The sequence below is a fragment of the Narcine bancroftii genome, chromosome 2, assembly GCF_036971445.1.
Source record: "Narcine bancroftii isolate sNarBan1 chromosome 2, sNarBan1.hap1, whole genome shotgun sequence".
NCBI classification, from domain to species: domain Eukaryota; kingdom Metazoa; phylum Chordata; class Chondrichthyes; order Torpediniformes; family Narcinidae; genus Narcine; species Narcine bancroftii.
In genome coordinates, this window is record NC_091470.1 from 345,317,446 (window position 1) to 345,341,775 (window position 24,330).

Sequence of the window (24,330 nt, forward strand, 5' to 3'; positions counted from 1 at the left end):
AAGGTGGCCGTAAAGTGCATGAAGTTGACATGTTGACCATCTCTTCCCACCCCCCCCCCCCATTTTGTTCAGATTCCTACCGACATTTTCCCATAACTTGATGAAGTTATCATCAACCCCGAAACGTTGGTTAAGTATTTTTACCTTTGTTCTATGAAGGACACTTCTTGACCTGCTGAGTTTCTCCAGCTTTGTGTGTTTTTACTTCAACAGTGTCTACAGATTTTAGTGTTTTACCACTAGAGGGGTCATATTGCAACTCTACAAACCTCTGCTAAGACCACACATAGAGCATTGTGTTCAGTTCTGGTCACCTCATTATAGGAAGGATGTGGAAGCTATGGAGAGAGTGCAGAGGAGATTTACCAGGATGTTACCTGGATTGGAAAACAGGTCTTATGTGGCAAGGTTAGCAGAGCAGAGACTTTTCTCTTTGGAGCATAGAAGGATGAGAGATTTAATAGAGGTCTTCAAGGTTATGAGAGGCAGAGATAGGTTGGACAGCCAGTGCCTGTTTCCCAAGGCAGGAACAGCAAACACCAGAGGATGTATGTGCAAAGTGAAGGGAGGGAAGTTTAGGGGAGACAGTAGGGGTAAGTTTTTCTTTTACGCAGAGGGTTGTGGGTGCCTGGTATGCCTTGCCAGGGCTGGTAGTGGAAGCTGAAATGTTCGGGACATTTAACGGACTCTTAGACAGGCACATGGGTGGAGGAAAAGTGGAGAGTTATGGGTTAGGGTGAGTTTTGTACTTTTTTTAAGGAATATATGGGTTGGCACAGCATTGAGAGATGAAGGGCCTGTACTGTAGTGTTCTATACAAATAAAGAATCTGCCTGTGCAATGCACAGAGAAAAAATATCAGTAAAGTACAAAAGTAAGAGTTCTTAAAGGAGTCCCTGACTGAGTTTGTTGTTGAGGAGTCTGACAGTGGTAGGGTAGCAGATGTTCCTGAACCTGTGCGAGTCTTGTTGTATCTATATCTTTCCTGATGGGAGCAGCGAGAACAGAATGTATGTATACTGGGTAGTGTGGATTCCTGATATTTGTGAGAGAAAGGGAGACTCTCCTCTGCTCTCCTTAGAATCCAACTATTGGATATTTCAGCTTGTTTTGTGCAGTTTAAGATCTTATCCAAGCCGTTTTAGCTCAGAATGTGTGGTTGGAGATACATTTGGAAAAAAAGCAATATGATACGAAACTAGAGATGGTGGGGTTGGCTATTAGAAAAGCACTGATCAACTAGCCTGGTTACTCTGGTGCTGTGCTCACACCTCTTTACAGAGGTTGAATTCAGTTTCATTGCTTCAATAGCATTTCCACAATTTGGACAAGCAAGAGCAATAGCTGACAGGAACCCCACCACCTTCAGGTTCTCCTGTCCCATAAAGGGCCCCTGTCTCACCAGTCCTACCCTGTCCTTTTTATACTGGCTTCTCTTCTGCATTTAACCAGTCTCGATAAAAGATTGTGGCTTGAAACGTTGACTATTCCTTTTCTCACACTGACTTTGCTTGTCCTGCTGAGCTCCTCCTGCAGATTGGGTTCAGCTTTAACTGGTAAGATTCCGGCACGTATGGTTTCCAGCATTACCTACGAACATCTTAGATTCAAGATTAGAATGTGAAAACTGAAACAATGGAATAACCTTTGCAACTGGTTTCTTGTCTAATTGCATCATTTTTAAGTCAACAGCTCCCTCTTCTGTACTTTGTTGGTTATGTCATACTGACACTGAAACATTAAGCAAATAAATATTATTATTATCTGATTGCACAAGTACAACCCGATAAAACAGCATTCTCTGGTCCTAGATACAAAACATGCAGACACACAACCAGACATAACACACATGTTGTTTCATACATTGAAGTCTTGAATGGTTAGTGTGAGTAGATCCTTTTATCATTTTGCATTCTCACTGCTCATGGGAAGAAGCTGTTATACTCCTGTATCTCTTTCCTGATGAAAACAGCTGAAAGATGCTGTGTGCAGGCTGGAAGGGGTCCTCAATGATTTTGCACACCCTCTTCAGACAATGATTTTGATAGATTACATCACTGGGGATGGGGGAGACTCAATTTAAGTATACAAAGCATGACGTACCATTGTTCAGGAAAGATATCACTCGCTGCCAGTCCCAATCTGCCAGAGACTGACATTAGTAAAATCTGCCTCACCCTCCCCACCATTTGGTACAGGCACCTCCCTATATTTTGCTAATATCTTGATGAAGGGCTTAACCCCAAAACATTGGTTATGTATCTTTTAATTTTCTACATAAAGTACACTGTTTGACTTGCTGAGTTTCTCCACCATTGTGTTTTTAGTTAGTAAAAACTTGGTTTTCACATAATCTGTTTGAAGGCTAGACTAATTCTTCCTCCCCACCATTCTTTATGTGCAGGTTGAGACGGAAAGTGTGCGTGGAGATATTGCTCAGTTTTGGGTTGAGAGGAAGTCAAGGTAGGGGCATCATTTACATATCTTACTGATAGCTACTAGGTTTTGACACGATGAGAATTGAGACAGGGTGACAACAGCAAACACCAGAGGACATCATTTCTGGTGAGTGCAGGAAAGTTTAGGGGAGACTTTTTTTTACAGTGTGGTGGAGGCCAGGAATCCACTGAAGGGGTTGGTACAATAGGGAGATTTATAAGACTCTTAAACAGGCACAGTTAGTTTCTTTACATTTCTCTCTTTTGTATGCGTATCTATTTTTTTGCGTATAGTGTACAGTTATCATTAAGTCGAAATTCTGCTTGGCCTGCAGGGGAAAAAAATCTCAAGGTTGTACGCGATGTCTGACAATAAATTTGAATGTTGAACTTTGAACTTTGATGTTTAGGAGTGGGAATTCTGAGTGATTTCCTCATTTACTTCCAAAACAGTTTATATTAAAGGATATATGCCCCAATTCTCTGATGTGTGCAACTGAATACATTATAGAAACACTAAACGAATATAGAATGTTACAGCCAAGTATAGGCCTTTCAATGTTGTGCCGACCTTAAAAAAAAACTTAAACCCTTCCTACCTCATAACCCTCTATTTTTCTTCACACTTTACATGCCTCTACAGTTTCAGCCTCCACTACCACTCCTGGGAAGGCATTCCAGGCACCCACAAGTCTGTGGTAAAAACAAACTTAACCCTGAAGTCTCTCCTAATCTTTCAACCCTTCACTTTGTATGGATGTTGTGGTGAACCACTGCTGTGCTCTGATTGGCTGCTGCCGCTAGACACGACTCCTGAGACCAATCTTACCCATAGCCATTTGCATGCTCTATATTCCACTATGCCTTGATCAGTCAATGAGGTTGACGTCTGTTCCAGTCTATAGTTAATAAAAGCCTGTCAGTTTCACAACTTCAGTCTTTTGTGATTATCCCATGCTGTGAGCAATTGGTTGCTGATACTGTCCCCCTCTTCCAGTGACCTGACTTTGGCTGTAAGCACCCGAGCAAACACTGCTCTGCCAAGGAGACAATATGCGCTAGGTGCAGGAGAAAAGGACATTATGCCTAGGTTTGCCAGTCCAAACCATCTGTGAAACATAACGGTGCCGCATGTGGACAGTCATCACTTTGGAGAGCACGGTCGGCGTTATCTTTGCTACAAAACATCAACGCCATATGTGAGTCATGGGGGCCGCCATCTTGGACTGCAAATGCCATCTTCTCAGGCATACAACACCATGAGGAAACAGCGAGGGCGGTCATTTTGGGGTCGAGGGCACCCATCGGACTCAGACAGCGAGTCTATATAGGCCTCCGTCACCCTGAACTAAGTGGTATCACACAAACTTGCAAAGTCGTCCAGGTAAACAGACACCTTTATTCAATAGCGGAAGTACAGAATGTTTTATTCACCCTGATACTGCTAAGCGCCTATCCCTTAAAGTACAGCCTGCCAAGCACAAGATACCACTCACATCCAAATTACACACAGCACCCATCCAGGGTCCTGCGTAGTGACTCTAACTGGTGGAGCATAGCTTCCAAATATTTCAGGCTACTTGTCATGCCACAGTTTTGTGCCCCCTTGCCTGGACTTCCAATGCCAAATTCAGAAAGTTACATTGAAATTTGATGAGCCCCATCCCCCCCTCACCCTCCATAATGCACAATTCACAGATGGCCCTCTACATCTGACCTGTGGCCTCTCGACCCTCAAAGTTGACCACCATGTTTACCAACCTCACCCCTGACTGCAATCTGGTGGCCAATGGAATGAGCCCAAAGTATCCCAAAACACAGCAGCAATAGATATTCACCAAGACAAATGGTTACTTAAACAAAAGTTGCTTTTAATTATCTTTAAACATGAAAACTGGATCAAACTATTGCGTCCAGTTCTGGTCTCCAAACTTGAGGAAGGACATACTAGCTATAGAGGGTGTGCAGCGTAGATTTACAAGGTTAGTTCCAGGGATGGCAGGGTTGTCATATGCAGCAAGGCTAGAAAAACTGGACTTGTATCCATTGGAGTTTAGAAGGATGAGGGGGGACATGATTGAGGTATACAAAATCATCAGGGGGATAGACAAGGTGAAGTCTGATTACTTGTTCCCAATGATGGGGGAGACGAGGACTAGAGGGCATAGTTTAAGAATAAAGGGTAGGCCCTTTAGGATGGAGATGAGAAAGCATTTTTTTACCCAGAGAAGTGTGAATCTGTGGAATGCTCTGCCACAGAGGGTGGTAGAGGTGGATTCGCTGACTATGTTCAAAAGAGAGTTAGATAAGACTCTTGTGGGTAACGGAGTTAAGGGTTATGGGGATAAGGCTGGAAAGGGGTACTGATGGTAATGATCAGCCATGATCTAAAATGGCGGTGCTGGCCCGACGGGCCAAATGGCCTACTCCAGCTCCTATTGTCTATTGTCTATTGTTTATCACTATTAACTTAACTAACAACTTAACCCCCTTCTAATTCTAAGAGCATGTGTATGTAATGTGTGCAAAAGTTCAGAAAAGTTATTTGATTCACAGCCCAAACTCACTTCTCACTCCTTCAAGTTCACTGGTTGCAGGCAATTCTTATACTGTGCACAGAACTTAACATTTATGAAGTTCACCAGGCTTTGGTGCTTGAAAGGTAAATGGTTACTGTTCAGGAAAGTTCTTGTCATTTTTCAGAGAGATTTGTTGTTCATTGGACACAAACTAATTCCTTCCGATCAGCCACTTCAGTGTCTTGCTGAAGAAACTTGCACCATCAGGGTTTTCCAGATGATAACCTCTTTCCTCCAGGTCACCACAGAGTTCCTTTTTGTTTTCCTTATTTCAAGTGAAACATTATATAGCCAGCCATCTCCTCCTGTATGGACCACAAAGGCTTTGACCAGGCTGAACTAAGAATTCACAACCTGTCTTCAAAATGGGGTTTTGCCACAAGCTTGCCAGCTTGTCCTGTTCCAGTCCCAGCTGCTGCTGCTGAAGTGTAGAACTGAATTCTCTCTCCCTCTTTCAGAGGAAACCACATGAACCTCTTAGAACAGCCAACTGCATTCAGACAAACTGCAGCACCGGACCCAATCTTCTGAGTTCATTCATCTGTTGCTTTCCAAAACAATAATCCATTACTCCACAGCACGTCCAATTAACACCTACTTGTGAAGTCCTTCAGCAAAGCAGTTTCCATTGTCTTTACAAAGGCACGAGGATCCTGGACTGTCCGGTTTGAGCAGAGCTCTGGGGTTAGAGGAGGGTACTTGGATCAATGCGGACTAGAAGGGCCAAATTGGCCTGCTTCTGTGCTGTAATTGTTATATGGTTATATTTTAAATTAGATCTGTGTTATGAAGTGTTTGTGACCTACACTATAAAAAAAACACAATTTATCTTCCAAAAACATATCTACACTGTCACACCACTAGGAGTAGACAGTACTGTGCGGTTCACAAGGTGTTAATTAAGTCAAATGTTTAGCACTAGTTGGATGAGGGCATCATCAAGGTCACCAACAGACCTTGGAGGGCCCAGGTGGTTGTGGTAAAGAACGGGGAAAAGAATAGGATGGTCATAGACTATAGCCAGACCATTAGCCAGTGCACACAGCTTGATGCTTACTCCCTTTCTCGCATATCCGATATGGTCAACTAGATCGCACAACACCAGGTATCCTCCATGACTGACCTGAAGACGACATATCACCAGCACCAGATCCCCAGAGGACCGCCAATATACTGCATTTGTGGTGGATGGCTACCTCCACCACTTCTACTGGGCCTCTTTTGATGTCACCAATGGGGTCTCCATCTTCCAATAGGAGATGGACTGCATGGTGCACTTCTATAAGTTGCAGGCTACCTTCCTATACTTCAATAATGTAACCGTCTGCACCCATGACCTGCAAGATCATGCTACAAATCTTTGTAAATTCCTTTGGGCAGCAAAATGTCTGAACCTTATTTATAACGTGAACTAATGTGTGTTCTTGACAGCATGTCTAGCCATCCTCAACTGCATGGTCTACAATGGCATCATTGACCTCGACCCTGACTGCATATGTCTGTTGCTGGAGCTACCTCTCCCACATACCATCAAAGCACTGAAGAGATGCCTCAGGCTTTTCTCATATTACGCTCAGTGGGTCCCCAAATATGTGGACAAGATTTGCCCATTGGTCAAAGCCACCACTTTTCCTCTGCATGCCATAGATGAGTCCATACCATTCCAAGTGGAGAGCGACGTGTCTGATTTTGCCTTGGCTGCTACACTCAACCAAACGGGTAGACCCATTGCCTTTTTCTCACACCCCCTCCGTGGCCCTGAAATCTGCCATTCCTCCATCAAGAAGGAGGCCTAGGCCATCGTGGAGGCACTACCTTCCCAGAAAACGATTCACTCTCCTCATGGATCAGCGAGCAGTCACATTCATGTTTAATAATAAGAAGAGGGGTAAAATCAAGAATGATAAGATCCTCAGGTGGAGAATTGAACTGACCATGTACAACTATGACATCCTCTACTGGCCGGGCAAACTTAACAAGCCCCTGACGCTCTATCCCATGGGACTTGTGCCAGGGTCCAAATGGACATACTGCAGACCCTCCATAATAACCTTTGTCACCCCGGAGTTACTCCGGTTTTTCCATTTATCAAAGCTCGGAACCTACCATACTCAATTGAAAAAGCCCGGACAATGACTAAAAACTGCCAGGTCTGTGCCAAATGCAAACTGCAATTCTACCGACTGAACAAGGCACACCTGATCAAAGCTACCCACCCATTTGAGCGCCTAAGCATTGACTTCAAGGGGCCCATCCCTTCCTTCAACTGGAATGTCTACTTCCTTACAATCATGGATGAATACTCCCATTTCCCTTTCATCATTCCCTGCCTCGACACGACTACGGCCAGAGTTATCAAGGCCCTCCGCAATGTCTTCCTGCTCTTTGGGTACCTCGGCTTCATCCAGCGACTGGGCGACATCATTCATGAGTGATGAACAGTGGCACCACCTGCTGGCCAGGGCATCACCATGAGCAGGACCACTAGCTACCACCCTAGAGCCAAATGGAAAGGGAGAATGCTACAGTCTGGAAAACCATTCTCCTGGTACTGAGGTTGCAGGGCCTCCATTTCTCCCAATGGCAAGAAGTCCTCCCAGTCACACTCCATTCCATCCGGTCACTTTTAAGTATGGCCACTAACAATATGACTCAAGAGCGTATGTTTGTCTTTCCCTAGGAGGTTTGCATCAGGGACTATGCTGCCCACCTGGTTTATCTCCCCAGGACCGGTTCTGCTTCAGAAGCATGCCATACAATCTGAGACTGACCCACTGGTCGAGATAGCTCGTCTCCTCCATGCTAACCCCAGCATGCCTGCATTGTCTTGCCTGATGGACGCGGTCTCAATCTGGGATCTGGCACCATCAGGAGCCCTTCTGATCACCACTGACCACCAAAAGACACTTCTCCCCCACATCCATTACTACTTTAGAGGTACCTGAGCCTGCAGCTGATCACTCTCCACCACTGGCTACTGTTGTCACCCTTGATGCACCAGCACCACGCTCCCTTACCCCCTTATCTGCATCCCCCACCCATGACAATCTCTAACAGGTGATGACGGACCAACCCCACAAGCTGCTCAGGATGTTATGGCAGCGCCCCAACCATTACCACGTCATTCACTGTGGCAAAGGAGACCCCTTGATAGACTTAATCTCTAAAATATATATATGTATCTTTGTTTCATCTTTTTTTTCTCACCACGCAGGACTCTTCTTTAAAAAGGGGGGGGATGAATGTGGTGAACCACTGCTATGCTATGATTGGCTGCTGGCTGGACATGCCTCCTGAGACCAATCCTACCCATAGTCCTTTGCATGCTCCCCATTCCACTCTGCCTTGATCAGTCAATGAGGTTGACGGCTGTTCCAGTCTATAGTTAAGAAAAGCCTTTCAGTTTCACAACTTCAGTTTTTTGTGATTTTTGACGGTGTGTCAGATGTTCTCTGGTGTTTGCTTCTCAACCCTGGGAAAAAAAATTGCTGCCTGTCTACCTTATCTATGCCTTTCATAATCTTAGTGGACCTCTATTAGGTCATCTGAAAAGCACATTGGGTATATCTCCAAAAGAGATAGACAAATATTTCTTATTTTCTCAATATCAGCATCTCTCTCCTCTGTGAAGGCCTCCCCTAAGACTTCTTTGCCTGTACTTCTTTGGCATGGTGTTAATTTCATCACATTACTCATCTGTGTACTGCCTTGGGACATTTTAAAGCATTAAATGTGCCATATAAATTCAAGCTGTTACATTAAATAAGCAAGAGCTTTCAGTAAGGATCAATAGACTGTCACAAATTTGTGTTCTGGTGTGCTTCTCCAAACTGCTGAACAACATTGCACTCTAACCAGTGACTCTGATTTGTTTTATTGCCATGGATTGTCTTAGAATCTTTACAACCATTTTAAGATTCAGCTTTAATTCGGCAGCATGGGCAACTTTATGGTGGCACAGTTAGCGTACCAGTTAACGCAATGCTCTTACAACATCAGCTACCGGGGTTCGAATCCAGCACTGTCTGTAAGGAGTTTATATATTCACCCCAAGTCTGTTGGGTTTCTTCCGGGTGCTCCGCTTTCCTGTCTCCATTTAAAACTTCAAAATAAAACTCGTGTGATTTGAATTGAAATGTTAACTCTCCTTTGTTGATGTCTGATTGGGTGCTGAAAGTTTTCAATTTAAACAAAATTAAACTTTGGTTTAATTGGGTGGCATTGGCTTGTGGAACAAAAGGACCCTGTTACTGTATTGTATGTCTAAATTTAATTTAAATTGAACTCATTCTTATGTTTGTGAATAGGGAAGAAAGATAATGAGAGATGGATGCTAATTTTAAACCAGCAATTCTTATTCTTCATCTTTTGCATCTAAACATGAATTATTGCCCCATATGCCAGCCAATTTTTCTCTCAAGCATCTAAAACAACAATGTCTGATGCACATTGGGTATATCAAACAGTTACAGGTACCTGACTGTGCGTCTATGTTGAAGTAGCTGTAGATTTAGTTTCTGGGTTGCTAAAGCTGAGTATGTCAGAATGGTTCTCCAGACTGACAGAAAAGATGTAAAACCAAAGCAAGATCAGCATTGATGTATCATCTTCATGGATCATAGTTGGTCAATGGCACATCATGAAGTGAAGCTACTCTTTGTGTGTTATGAACATGTCAGTAAGCCACTGTAACTGCCAATCTGAGGGATAACAGGCAGCTGAGGACTCAAAGGTCTTCAAAATCATTATCTTCAAAACCAGGCCTAGTATGTTATCCTGATAAATGATTCAGATTTATTGTCACAGTAAAGCTTCATTTCATGCAAAAGATACCAATGCTTTTAAGAATCCAAATGCATAAACTATTTTTTTTTTGTCAAGGACGGTGGTAATTTTTACTCCCTTCCTTTTCTACCTATTACCTCCTGCCTGTGGCCCTTGTCTCCTCTCCCACCATTTTGTTCGGGGGCCTGCCTACATTTTGCTCATATCTTGATGAAGGGCTCAAACACAAAATGTTAGTTATTTACCTTTACCTTTGCAATATAGAGTACACTGTTGGACCTGCTGAGTTTCTCCACATTGTGATTTTGCTTCAATCACAATTTCTGCAGACTTTTGTGTTTCACTCGTGGTAATTTTATTTCATCCTTGACTTTCTTTTAATCTCCTGTGGCAGTTGAACAAAAGATTTTCAAAAGAGCCCCCACCCGTAAGTAGCCTTTATCAGGGTAACCTTATTGTGTCCTACCTGGTTCCTTTCAGACATTAAAAAATCGAGCTTAGCACCAGGAAGTCCCAATTCAATAAACGTCTTGACAAGTCGTAGATCTGCGCTGTTACCTGAAACAAGATAGCACTCTTTCATTAGTATAAAGCCTGCAGATGTAAGAGACAGGATTCAATCTGACCCTGCTGAGTTACAGAATATAGGCTGTGGAACTAATGGAGCTAATATGTGCATGGAAGTGACTTCATCTACACCTGCTGATGAAGTGTTCAGCTGACATTATCTGCCTTTTTGATGAGTAGTTATTTAAGTGGGAGACTGAAGGTTTATCAGCTTTGAAACAATTGTCCAAGAAAATGATCCACCAACTTTAGGAAGCAGTGAAAGGCGGTGGGGCATTTTGTCTCAGCAAAAAAACTACATCAGGAAGGACAACTGTGTGCCCAGAGTGCACTTCACTGCATCACTGACCAACAAGGCTTTTACAGCTTGCTCGATCGATCTTCATCAACAGTGCAGCAGCAGGAACTAGAATCTCTGCAGCCATAATCAATGGCGGAGTTAGATCTCAAGCCTCTGTTCTGCACCACGTAAAACACTGGTGTCAGAAATCTGGGGAACTGTAGCCCATTCTTTTGATGCAAACAATGTGTGGCGACTTTGTTTAAACATAAAGATGTTATGGGATGGGCACACTATTCAACTTGACCACATCATAAAATTCATAAACTTGAATAGATATACACATTAGTGTTAATAGATACTCATTTTTTAAATTTCAATTTTTTAAAAACTGTTTTTAATTTTTACATTTTAAAAAATTTAGGCATACATCATGGTAACAGGCCCTTTCAGCCCATGAGTCCATGCTGCCCAATTTAAACCCAATGAACCGACACCCCTAGAACATGTTGAAAGGTGGGAGGAAACTGGAGCCCCCGGGGAAAACCCATGCAGATACAGGGAGAACATCTTTATAGATAGCACGGGATTTGAACCCAAGAGCCAATTGCTGGCACTGTAAAGGTATTGCACTAACCGCTATGCCAACCATGACGCCCCATTATTATTGCACCTTGGAGACCTTTCTGCTCATTGGGCCTATGTCAGCTCTTTGCACACCAATCTAATCAGCCCATTCCACAAAGACCTACAATACTTTCCTTATGCCCATTAACGTCCCTTTCAATTACCTTTCTTAACTTTGTTTTCACCACCTCTATAGGCAATGGGTTCCACATTATTACTTATCCTCAGCATGACATTGTTTTTCAAAACTCTTCCTCTATCTTAACACTTTTACTGAACACTTTTAGTTGTATCTCCTGTTTATTGAACTGTTACAGAGTCCAGAAGACCCCAAAAACCAGCAGAAATAGATATGCACCACAACACAGGGTTACTTAAACAAAAGTAGTTTTTAATTATAATTGAACAAGAAAACAGGATTAAACTTGAACTTATTACTTAACCTACTTACTTTACCTAACCTACTTAGTTCACCCCCCACTCCCTGTAATACTAAGTGCAGGTGTGTGTAATGTATATTTAAGATTAGAAAAGTTCTTTGGATCACAGTTCAATCTCACTCGTTGCAGACAATTAAGAGGCATGTGCACAGAAGTTAGCATTATGTATCGTATATGTTGAACGTTTAGTGGGTGGGGAGGGGAGTGGAAAGGAGGGAGGGAAGGGAGGGGAAAAAAGGGCCGAAAATGACACTGTATATTCAAGAGGGAAATGTTTATGTGTATTTTGGTCAATATGGTTCATAGTATGAAAAATATTAAAAAAAAACAAAGTTCACCAGTCTGCAGTGTTTAACAGGCAAATGGTTACCACTCAGGAGGGTTCTTGCTGATTTTCAGAGAGAGATTCCTTTTCCAGGACATCCAGAACTGATTCCTTCTCAATCAGTCTTGCTGATGAAAATTGCCCCCTTCAGGGTTCTCCAGATGATCCTCTTTCTTTCAGGTCACCTTTCAGACCACCAGTCTTCTCATTTGACCAGGCAGTCATCCAAAGTTTGGCAGCTTGTCCCTCTGGAACTGATTTCTATGTCTCCTCTCTCTGTTCCTCTCTGAGAGCAAAACTTTTCTGACCCACTTGCGTAGATCATATGTTCCCAGGCAAGCTGCATTCTGCAACTTTGTTGTGCTCTCTGCAAAAAACATTCTGCAAAAGTCCTGCTAAAATTCTGTTTTTAAAAATGTGTGTGCGCAAGCTGCTCTAACAATTCCTCCCAAACCACCTCTAGATACTCTTCTACAGAACCGATTACTAATATAATGTCCACTAAAAATATATTTCATCATTAAAAATGATTTTAAAATAACTCAGAAAAAAAGGTCAATGAAGAGTGGTATGTTGAACACAGTTAGCGTAGTGGTTAGCACAATGCTATTGCAGTGCCAGGGACCTGAATTTGAATCTGGCGCTGTCTGCAGAGTTTCTCCCGATGTCTGCCTGGGTTATGCCCGGGTGCTTCAGTTTCCTCCCATCCTTCAAAACATAAGTTAATTGATGCATTTGGATGGCACGGGCTCATGGGCCAGAAGGGCCTGTTTCTGTGCTGTATATATATCTAAATTTTCAAAAATCTTAATGGAACTATGATCTAAAAAGGGAAAAGCAAACAAAGTAACATATTTTGCTAGTGAGTTGGAATTGCAATCCACAGACTTTCCTAGAAATTGATTATTAAGAAATGACAACTTCTTGAGAGCCTGTCTCACTGCTCTCCCCCTCCCCCTACTACTCTCAAGCTTGGCAATTGGTCTATGCTCCTCCCCCTGCTCTTTCTTTGCTTCGCCCCAGCCTTTTAATTCAGGTGCCAGCCTGATTTTTACTTATACCTCAAAGAACATCATACGCAGCATGCAGGTCAGTGGGACTAGGGAAGTATAAGTGTTTCGGCACGGACAAGGAGGGCCCTGATGGTCTGTTTCCCTGATGTAATTGTAATACGGTTAAATGGTTAACAGCTCAGGCCCGAAACATCGGCTATATATTTTTTAACTCCTATGGACACGGCAAGACCTGCTGAGTTGTTCCAGCATTTCTGTTTTTACTACAGAGCATCTTCAGATGTTAACATTTTACTTCATTTCACCTTAAAATAAGCCCCACATAAATCCATATTTCTTAAATCAGATCTCCTGATTTGTATTGCATATTGTTGGACTAAGAAATGATATTGATTCGTAACTGTCCAAGCCACCCTCAGCAATGGTTTTTCAAAAGATTGTACAGCAGAATAACAAATCCAGCTCAGTTCCAAAATATGCAAAATGCTATATTCTTTTTGAAAGTCGGTTTCCACTACTACATCCGCATAATATAAGACGGGAGTGGTGTGAGATTGATTGGGTGGTGTTTATGGGGGGGGGGGGTTGATGGTGGATAGACAATGGAAAGCATTCAAAGATCTAATGGAAGAATTGCAGAAATAAACATAAAAGATAACTCAACCGTGGATAACAAGGGAAATTAGAGACAGCATTGGGTCCAAAGAGAGAGCATATCAATTGGCCAAAAAAAGTACCAAATCCAAAGACTGGGAACAGTTCAAGATGCAGCAAAGGAGGACAAAGGGATTAATCAAGAGAGCAAAAATAAATTACGAAAGTAAGCTTGCGGCAAATATAAAAACCGACTGCAAAAGCTTTTATAAATCTGTCAAGAGGAAAAGATTGGTGAAATCCAGAGTAGGTCCCTTGCAGTCAGAATCAGGGGAATATATAATGGGGAATAAGGAAATGGCAGACCAATTAAATTCTTACTTTAGTTCTGTTTTCACAAGAGAGTATCTCTAAGGACATGGTCTTGGGGAAATTGAAGGGACTGAAGGCCGATAAATCCCAAGGGCCTTTTAATCTACATCCTAGGGTACTTAAAGAAGTGGACATTCAGATAGCAGATGCTTTAAGAATTATTTTCCAAAACTCGATAGACTCAGGATCAGTCCCCATGGATTAGAGGGTAGCTAATGTTACCCCACTATTTAAAAAGGGGGGTAGAGAAAAAGCAGGGAAATATAGGCCGGTGAGCCTTACATCAGTCGTGGGCAAAATGATGGAAACCATTATTAAGGATGTAATAGCGGAGCATATGACTAGCAGAGAAGGGATTGGACAGAGTCAACATGGATTTAAAAAAGGCCTTCGATAAGGTCCCACATAAACGACTGGCATGCAAAATCAAGGCTCATGGGATTGGGGGCAAGGTATTGATGTGGATTGAGAACTGGCTGGCAGATAGAAGACAGAGAGTTGGGATAAACGGCTTGTTTTCTGAGTGGCAGGCGGTGACCAATGGGGTGCCACAGGGATCTGTACTGGGATCCCAGCTGTTCACAATTTACATTAATGATCTAGATGAGGGGATTGAATGTAATATCTCCAAATTTGCAGACGACACTAAGCTAGGAGGGGTTGTGTGCACTGAAGAGGGGGTCAGGAAGCTCCAGTGTGATTTGGATAAATTGGGGACTGGGCAGATACATGGCAAATGCACTACAATGTGGATAAATATGGGTTTTCCACTTTGGTAATACAAACCAGAGGGCAGATTACTATTTGAATGGCAATAGATTGGGAGATGGGGAAGTGCAGAGAGACCTAGGGGTTCTTGTGCACCAGTCTCTGAAGGCGAGCATGCAGGTACAGCAGGCGGTTAAAAAGGCAAATGGTATGTTGGCCTTCATATCAAGAGGGTTTGAGTATAGGAACAAGAATACCTTACTGCAGCTGTACAGGATCTTAGTGAGACCACACCTGGAGTATTGTGTGCAGTTTTGGTCACCTTATCTAAGGAAGGATGTTCTTGCAATGGAGGGAGTGCAAAGGCCATTCACCAGGCTGATACCTGGAATGGCAGGAATAATTGCACAATCTGGGATTGTACTCGCTGGAGTTTAGAAGATTGAGAGGGGATCTCATAGAGACATATAAAATTCTGGCAGGACTGGACAGAATGCATGCGGAAGGGATGTTTCCAATGGTGGGGGAGTCCAGAACCCGGGGCCATAGGCAAACCATTTAGAACCGAGATGAGGAGGAAATTCTTTACCCAGAGGGTGGTGAATCTGTGGAATTCATTGCATAGAGGCAGGTTCATTGAATATATTTAAGAGGGAATTAGATATATTTCTTCAGTATAAGGGAATTAGGGCTTATGGAGAGAAGACGGGGACGGAGTACTGAACTTTAAGATCAGCCATGATCTCATTGAATGGTGGAGCAGGCTCGAATGACCTACTCCTGCTCCTATCTTCTATGTTTATAAATTTCTATATCAAACAACTTGTTGGTTTCAACTTCTACATCTGCATAATATATCAAACAACTGGTCAGTTTCCACTACTACATCTGCATAATATATCAAACAACTGGTCAGTTTCCACTACTACATCTGCATAATATATCAAACAACTGGTTTACCGTTGAGAAAGAACGGCAACTTTACTTAAATAGTGATTTTACTGAGTGCCTCTGGTTAGCATTATCAAACAAAAAAAAAGATGCTAAACTGAATGGGGTTTTAAGAACCATCTTAAAATAGAGAAGAGAATTGAAGTGAGAGTTTAAGGGAGGAAATTCCAGAGGTTGGGCCTTGGTGACTGAAGATAATTGACTAATAAAATCCAAAGATGAACAACATGCGGAAGCTACTGGATTGCGGATATTTCAGCAGGCTGTCAGAAATTACAAGGCCAGGAGAGGGCAATGGGATATGGTATGGAAAGGTGGGTGAGGATTTTAAAGTCTGTGTGAGTGAGCAAGTGTGAGAGTGATCAGGTGCAAACTACAATAGGAGCTGCAGAAATTTAGATGACTTTTGGGAAGTAGATGGGGAGAAGCCAACTGGCAGAGTACAGAATGGATCATGGAGCCGGGAGGTAGGAAATGGAAAAGGCAGAGACCAAGATAGAGCAAATGTAGTTGCCAGTGAAGCTCCCAGTGATTGCACGAATAAAGCCACAGATGTCATTAACTCCATTCCTTGGTGCTACTGGAACGTCTCAGAGCTAACGTAACAGTCAGCACTTACCGTCCAATCCATGAACACAGACTACCAGGTGGATGCCCTCCTCACAATTCTCCTCCTCTTCTTCGGAGGTAAAGTATGGAACATCAGAAGCTAAAAATGGCAGGTCGCTGTATAACATGCCTTTGAACTTCAGCCCCTTTATCAACTCACTTTTGGCCTGAACAAAACTGAAAGACAAAAGTTATTTTATATCCAAACATTTCTTAAATGCTCAAATACTGCCTGTTCAACCAGCAGCCCATTCCAGACACCCACCACCTTCTGTGTAAAAAAATGTTGCCCCTCAGGTTCCTGTTAAATCTCTCCCTCCCTCACCATAAAATACATCCTCGGGTTACTGATTTCCCTACCTGATCTATTCCTCTTCTGATTTTGTACACCTCTCTGAAATCACCCCTCCTCCTCCTGTGTTCCAAGGAATAAAGGCCTAACCTGCTCAACCTCTCCGTATAGCCCAGGCCCCCAGGTCCTGGCAATATCCTTGTAAATCTTCTCTGCACCCACTCCAGCTTAACAACATCTTTCTAGTAGCACAATGACCCAAACTGAACATAATATCCATTTAGGGCCTTGCCAATGTCCATACAAATGCAAACTGGCCTCCCAACTTCAAAACTCAGCAATTAATGAGCACCAATGTGCCAACAGCCTTTTTGACCATCCTTTTTGACCATCCTATTTACCTATGATGCTAATTTGAAAGTATTATGTTCCGCTACTCCTCGATCCCTCTACTTTGCAACACCCCTAGACCCTCATCTTTCACTCTGATGACGTTAGACTTCCCAAAATGCAAAACCTCTCATCTCTCTGCATTAAATTCCATCAACTACTCCTCTCCGCACCTGCTTAAAATCTTGCTGCATCTTTGATAACCACCTTCATTATCTACAATACCAGACACTTTATTGTCATTATACATATGCTATGTGCATTTTGATCTAAATGATTGACACAGATGACAAGCAGCAATGGACCCAGCACTGAACCCTGTGGCACCCGACTCATCACAGGCCTCCATTCTAAAAAAAACCTTCCACCATCACTCTCTGCTTTCTTTAATGAAGCAAATTTCCATTCAATCTTCTATCTTTCCTTGAATCCCATGCATTCTAATCTTCCAGAGCCGCCTACCATGCGGAACCTTATGGACTGCCTTGCAGAAAGTCATATACAACATCCACAACTCTATCTTCCTCAAATTTGTCAGTTATATCTTTAAATAACTCAATGAGATTTGTAAGACATGACCACCCAATTACAAAACCATTCTGACTATCCCTGATCAGTCCTGTCCATCCAAGTGGATATATATCCTTTCCCTCAGAATTTTCTCCAGTAACTTGTCAACAACGGATGTTAGACTCACTGGTCTGTAGCTCCCAGGCTTTTCCCCTGAAGCCCTTCTTGAATAGAGGCACAACATTTGCCACCCTCCATTTCTACTTCATGATGACACAAAATTCTCTGCCAGTACACCATCAATTTTTATTCTAGATTACTTCCCAAAGTATCCTTGAATATATCTGATCAGGCCCAGGAGATATGTCTACCTTTATATATTTATTTTATTTACAACATAGTAGAAGCTAAATTCCATGGCAAGGCATCTGAATGATGATGAGCAGTCGATTCCAGCTATTTAAATTGGTGCTGTCCAATTTCACCCAAATCAACCTACAACCGAATACATTTTGGAGGGTAGGAGGAAACAGGAGCACCAGGGAAGAACCCACATAGATGCGGGGAGAATGTACAGACTCCTTTCAGACAGAACTGGATTTAAACCTGGGTCACTGCTGCTTAAAAAGCGTTGCACCGACCAATATGCTAACCATGATGCCCCAGTGTGTCAGGACCTTCTGCACTTTCTCAACTATAACACTGACTTCAGGCACTACCATTAACTGCCCCAAGTTTTCCAGTCCTCACATCTTCATTCACAGCAAGAACAGGAGAATTTGTTTAGGACATTGCCCATCTCTGGTGACTCCTTCGAGTTCATTGCATTGATTATTGTGAGGGTGCGGCGGACCTTTTTATTTGTTTATTCTCTTTTCCTTTATGTACCTATAACATTTTTTGGGATTATAGAACCCTAGAACATTACAGATATTCTTGATTAAAGATTTATTTGTTGAAAATCTTGTTTAAAAATTGCTTTAAGACCTCGTTAAGCCATATGTTGTGGGGTGAATCTGACTTATGTTGAATCCGAGTTACGACCATTTCCTTCAGTCCCAGTTATGATCATAAGTCAGGGACTCCCTGTACCTGTATCTTCTATACTCCAGGGAATAAAGTCCTAACCTGTTTAACTCTGTTCCTGAAATCTGGGCAACATCCTAGTAAATCTTCTCTGCACTCTTTCAATCTTATTGATATCTTTCCTGGAGTTAGATGACTAAAACTGCACTCAATTCACCAAATCTGATCTCACCAATGTCTTATACAACTTTAACATAACACCCCAACTCCTGTACTCAATAAATTAATTTATGAAGGCCAATATGCCAAAAACTCTCTTTACAATCCTATTCACCTGTGATGCCACTTTCAGGGAATTATTTATCTGTACTCAGAGATCCCTCCGTTCTACCACACTCCTCAGTGCCTTACCATTCATTGTGGTTTCTTGGTTTGTCTTTCCAAAATGCCACACCTCACTCTTGCCTGCATTAAATTCCATCAACCATTTTCCCAGCTGATCGAGATCCCTCTGCAAGCTTTGAAAACCTTCTTTGCTGTCCACAACAGCTCAAATCTTAGTGTCATCTGCAAACTTGCTGATCTGATTTCCACATTACCATTCAGATCATTGAAAAAATGACAAACAACAATGGTCTTAGCACTGATCCTGGAGGAACACCACTAGTCACAGGCCTCCAGTCTAAGAAACAATCAACCACCATTACTCTCTGGCTTCTCCCATCCACCCATTGTCAAATCCAGTTTACTGAATACCGAGCATTTGAACCTTCCTGATTAACTTCCCACACAGGACCTTGTCAAAGTCCTTACTAAATTTCATGTAGACAACATCCACAGCCTTTCCTTCATCAACTTTCCTGGTAACCTCCTCTATAAGATTGGTCACACATGACCCATCATGGCTATCCAAAATAATTGTATATCCAATCATTTAGAAACCTTCCAATAATTTACCTACTACTGATGTCAGCCTGTATTTTCTAGGGTTACTTTTGGAGCCTTTTTTAAACAATGGAATAATATGAGATATCTTCCAATCCTCTAGCACCAAACTCATGGCTAAGGGCATTTGAAATATTTCTGCCAGAGCACCTAGAATTTCTTCACTAGCCTCCCTCAAGGTCCGAGGGAAAACTTGTCAAGCCCTGGGGATTTATTCACCCTTATTTGCTTTAAGATAGCAAGGACTTCCTCTTCTTTAATCTGTATAGGTTCCACGACCTCACTGCTTGTTTTCCAAACCAGATCCCCAAGGTTCCCTCTGCTTTCTAAGGGATAGTAATAAGTATTATTCTTAATATTATTTGCCAGAGCTATCTCCTATCCTCTTTCTGCTTTCTTAATTTCCTTTCATTGCTTGCTCCTCAGTTCCAAAATCCTCTCCAGATCCCTGCTGCTGATACCTCCTTCCTGCTCTTGATCAGAGCTTAAATTTTCCTCTTCATCCAAGATTTCCTACACTTGCATATCTGACCCTTCCTTCTTCACTGGAATGGGCACATCTTAGACTCTTGTCAACACACATACCTCTTCCTTCAAGCAACGTGTTCCAATTACCTTCAGCAAATTCTTGTCGAAATCCTTGAAGGTCAACTTTGCCCCAATTCCGACCTTTAACTTTAACATGGTCCTGCCTGGTCTCTATTCTATTACTCTCTTAAACCTAATAGAACAATGCTCACTGAATCCGAAAGGCTCATCCACAAACACTTCATCCACTTGTCCTTCCCAATTTCACAAAATGAGATTGGACTTTCCCTTGTGAGACCATCTACATATTGCCAGAGAACCATTTGGAGTTTATTTTATTTGCACTTCTGATAAGTCTTTAATTTTTTAAGTAACTTACAAATTGTTTTTTTTTTACTCTTTAGTTTGTCAATCCTTGGATTAGGTTTTAAAAGTCCTTAGGAATGGTGTGATTAATAGGGCCATAGCAAAACTAACTTAGATTCTGTTTGTGTAGCTGTTGGCCAACTAATTTAACATTTGCCAAAAGTTCAATCTTGTCCTGCCTGACTTTAGGCCATTAGCACTCCAGAGCATTCTCTTTGTTCTGCTCTTTTTCCAGATACAATCATTTGTAAGACAGTTTGTGGCACCCACTCCAAATATCCCAGCTGACGATGGTGAACCCAGCTCCAATACTGACCTCACCTGAGCCACACTCTGAATGTCTCCGTGCCTTGCTGGGTCATGCTCCAACTCACAAAGGGTAAGACACTTGCCGTGAAAGAGTATAAATCAATCACCCGTTGCAACTTTACCTCACCATTCTTTCATTGGTTTCTGCATCGCTGTCCTGTGAATTAGCTGACACAACTCCAAAGGAGCCCATGGGCTGCCTTGTGATGGGCGACGCCATCTGCTTTGAAGGAAAGGCAACTGGGGAATCCCTGAGCATGGAAGAGAATGGCAGACATGTTGCTGTGCATGAAACAGAAAGATTCATAACCTCCACCATGTTCCTTTTCTCAAACCCCGTGCCTGAGCCACCAGTTCCAGAGGAGTTTCCATCGTCAACAAGAGGCTCAAGTTCACCATCATTGTTACTGACTGGCTGCTTTTCATCCCCAAGCTCATCATGTTGCTGGGTAAAACTACAAGAGTGTTGATCCTTGTTCATTCCAGGTTCCATTTTTTCTTCATGTAGGCTGGAGATTTCTTCCTGGGAAAAGCTTTTATTCAAAATCACATCACTGAGAGTTGATGGGGTTGGGTCCAAAGGTTCTAGTGACTCAGGTTGTGTAGCCACTTCACGTATGGATAGCTCATCACTGTTCAGAACAAGTTCGCCATTGGGCAGCCTGTTGCCAAACATACCGGGCTGGGTATTTTGGCCCTTATCAGAGAGGGGTAGTATCGAGTATTTAATTTCCTCTGTGTGATGGTCAGGGTCATATGTATTACTATTTTTATCTAATAACTCATTGAAATTTACCTTTTTGGACATAAGCTCTTTAATGGTGTGGCCTGTGCTATCCTCAGGGCTGTTGGCATCAAATACATCCATGTAATGATGGCAATTGTCATTTACTTCATAGGATCTCCACTGATTCTTTTCCACGGTTACAGTGGAGATTGTTTCAGAAGCCAATGCACAATTATTATTCAGCACTGATTCTTTCAGGCTCTCTTCTAGGACCTCATCACATGTCGGGCATTCAAAATCATCATCACCGTTTCTTTGAACTGCGTCTGTTTCCTCTGCTCTTCCGTCTCTCTCTTCCGAGGAATGTCCATCGACCCAGTCATTTTTGTCCACTATTTGATTCTGCACTTCAGTGTCAGGAGTTTCACTCAGCTGATCAGAGCTACTGATGTGTGGGGCTGAGACCGATTTAGTCAATTTGCTGAGTTCAACCTCTTCTTCGTCTTCATAAGGCAATGAACTGATTGAAGTCAAAGAGGCTTGAATTCCGCTTGGCAGACTGGTGCCACTTTCAGTCTGGCCGCCCTCTAATGAGTTCCTGTGGATTGCCTGTGCCCTGACTATCTGATGCATTAGGTCGCGGTCATTAGATACATCCTGAGGCTTGCGCATCTCAAGCCAAGCCACTGAACTGGGCTCGCTCTCTATGCCTGAGTCAGATATAATAGAAAGAGATCGCTTCATAACCCCAGAAATAATGGAATATTCAGCATTCTCGGTTCTTCTTTTTACAGATTCTTGCTCAACAGACTCACTGTCTGCATGTTCAGAGCTCACTACAGGCTGTAACAGTTCACTGAATTCATCCTTTTCACTAACTTCATGGTTATGAGATAGAGCTGATTCATTTTTATCTGTTATATTTGGAGAACATATGACTAACGTGGTGCCTCCATGATAAAGATCTTTGTTACTGGGCTTTACTTCAATATATGTCAAGTCGGAAGCTGACCCAGTCTGTTTGACTAATGCCTCATTTTTTAATTCAGGGACTGTCTCTTGCTGGCCAGATCCTGCTGAGATTTCATTCAACTGGAGTGTTTCAGTTTGATGTTCAAAAACTGTTGAAAGTTCCCCCTGACTTTGTCCAACAAATCTGTCCACTTCTAAGCTCTGAATGTCTTTGATTTCAATCTCACCGAGTTCGTCATATTCTTGGCTGACAAAAGCGGCCAAATCCACAGAGTTATACATCGTTTCCAAGGAAACAGTTTCATTCAGAGATTGCGGTCCAGACATCCTTGACGCAAGCATTTTGAAGGCTTCGGAAGATAAGCCACCATTTTGCACTTGCTGGTACAGCTTCACCTCGGCTGGTAACCTTGCAAACTCTGAAATGTGAGTGTCCATGACGTGGTTTAGTTTGGCAGCTACCTCCTTATTGGATGTGCTGCTGTCAAATTTAAGGTTTGCTGCAAAAGGAAATAAAATGATAAGGCAGAGTGAAAATAAAGCTCCAATAGAATACTCAACAGCTTCAAACCAGTTCCAAAGTATGAGAACTCAATATAAACCAGTGATTATCAAATTAGCATTCTGAAGGAGCCAGGCCCAGTGCACTAAACTGAGGTAAAAAGGTCTCTAATGTACCAGCATCACTTCTTTTAAAGTATTCTAAAAAATATTTAGACATACAGGATGATAACAGGCCATTTGGGCCCATGAGTCTGTGCTGCCCCATTACACCCAATTGATGTACAACCCCCGGAGCAATGGGAGGAAACCGGAGCCCCCAGAGAAATCCCATGCAGACATGGGGAGAATATACGAACTCCTTACAGTCCGGACCTGATGGCTGGTGCTGTAATTGCTCTGTGCTAACCACTGCATCAACCATGCCTCTTCACTAGATGTGCTGCATTCCTCATCATAAACGTTCTGTATTTTAAAAATTAGCATGTTAGGATTACAAAGGAAAGCAAGGATAAATGTTTTCGTTAGTGCTGGGAGAGCATATAGAATAAAGCAGAGTTAAACTAGAAAGTTTGCAGAGGCTGTGTTTGTAGTGCCATACACAGTACAGGAGAAACACAGCAGGTCATGCAGCATCCGTCGGACATAAAAGGTCACTGACATTTCAGCCCCGAGCTCTTCATCAAGATATCAATAGACTCACACCTGAAACATTGGTTACCCTTTACTTCCTAGAGATGCGACGTGACCTGCTGAGTTTCTCCAGCACTCTTGTGTATTGCCCTAGAATAAATGGATCTGTTTCAAATGGCAGTTGAATGAGGGAAACCCAAATGAGTTGATTAATCAAAGTTCACTTAGCTCTTTTTTGAAGAAATACAGTAACATCCCCATAATACGGAATTCAATCAACCGGCAGCCTCAAGCAACCGGCAGCCTCAAGCAAACGGCAGCCTCAAACAACCGGCAAATGAAAAAAATCGCGGAAACGAAATAGGTAAAAGTAAGTTTAAAACTGGCGCTCCCCCCCCCCCCCCCACCCCGTGCTTAGTTTGCCAATCTTGTAGCACACAATCTCAAGTAACCAGCAAGGATCTCTCCTGGACTCAACACACCAATGGCACCGTGAAGAAAGCAGGTCAGTTCCTCTACTTCCTTAGGAGTTTGCAGAGGCTTGGCATGACATCGGAAACCCTAGCAAATTTCAACAGATGTGTGGTGGAAAATGTGCTGAACGGCTGCATCACCGTCTGGTATGGAGGCACCAATACCCCTGAGGGTAAAGCCCTGCAAAAGGTAGTGGACACACCCCAGGACATCACAGGCAAAACCCTCCCCACTATTGAGAACATCTGCAGGGAACACTGTATTGGAGAGCAGCAGCAATCATCAAGGATCCACACCTCCCGACACATGCTCTGTTCTCACTGCTACCATTAGGAAAGAGGTGTAAGGGCCACAAGACTCGCATCATCA

The 24,330-nt window shown here is 42.7% G+C and overlaps 1 protein-coding gene and 1 long non-coding RNA gene across 3 annotated transcripts in view; one reads left to right on the plus strand and one right to left on the minus strand.

Moving 5' to 3' along the window:
- LOC138755740 (uncharacterized) overlaps positions 1 to 3,815 on the plus strand; it is a 116,678-nt gene extending 112,863 nt beyond the window's left edge. Inside the window, exons 6-7 of one of the 2 annotated variants that reach the window (XR_011352518.1) lie at positions 2,405 to 2,463; positions 3,436 to 3,815. This is a non-coding gene — a long non-coding RNA (uncharacterized lncRNA). The remainder of the gene's footprint in view (positions 1 to 2,404; positions 2,464 to 3,435) is intronic. The other variant, XR_011352521.1, reaches the window with a different exon arrangement.
- fam135b (family with sequence similarity 135 member B) overlaps positions 1 to 24,330 on the minus strand; it is a 409,679-nt gene that overhangs the window by 56,182 nt on the left and 329,167 nt on the right. Inside the window, exons 14-16 of the mRNA XM_069922246.1 lie at positions 20,777 to 22,853; positions 16,299 to 16,465; positions 10,269 to 10,360 (exon numbers count right to left, since the gene is read on the minus strand). Coding sequence (XP_069778347.1) covers positions 10,269 to 10,360; positions 16,299 to 16,465; positions 20,777 to 22,853 — 2,336 coding nt within the window. The remainder of the gene's footprint in view (positions 1 to 10,268; positions 10,361 to 16,298; positions 16,466 to 20,776; positions 22,854 to 24,330) is intronic.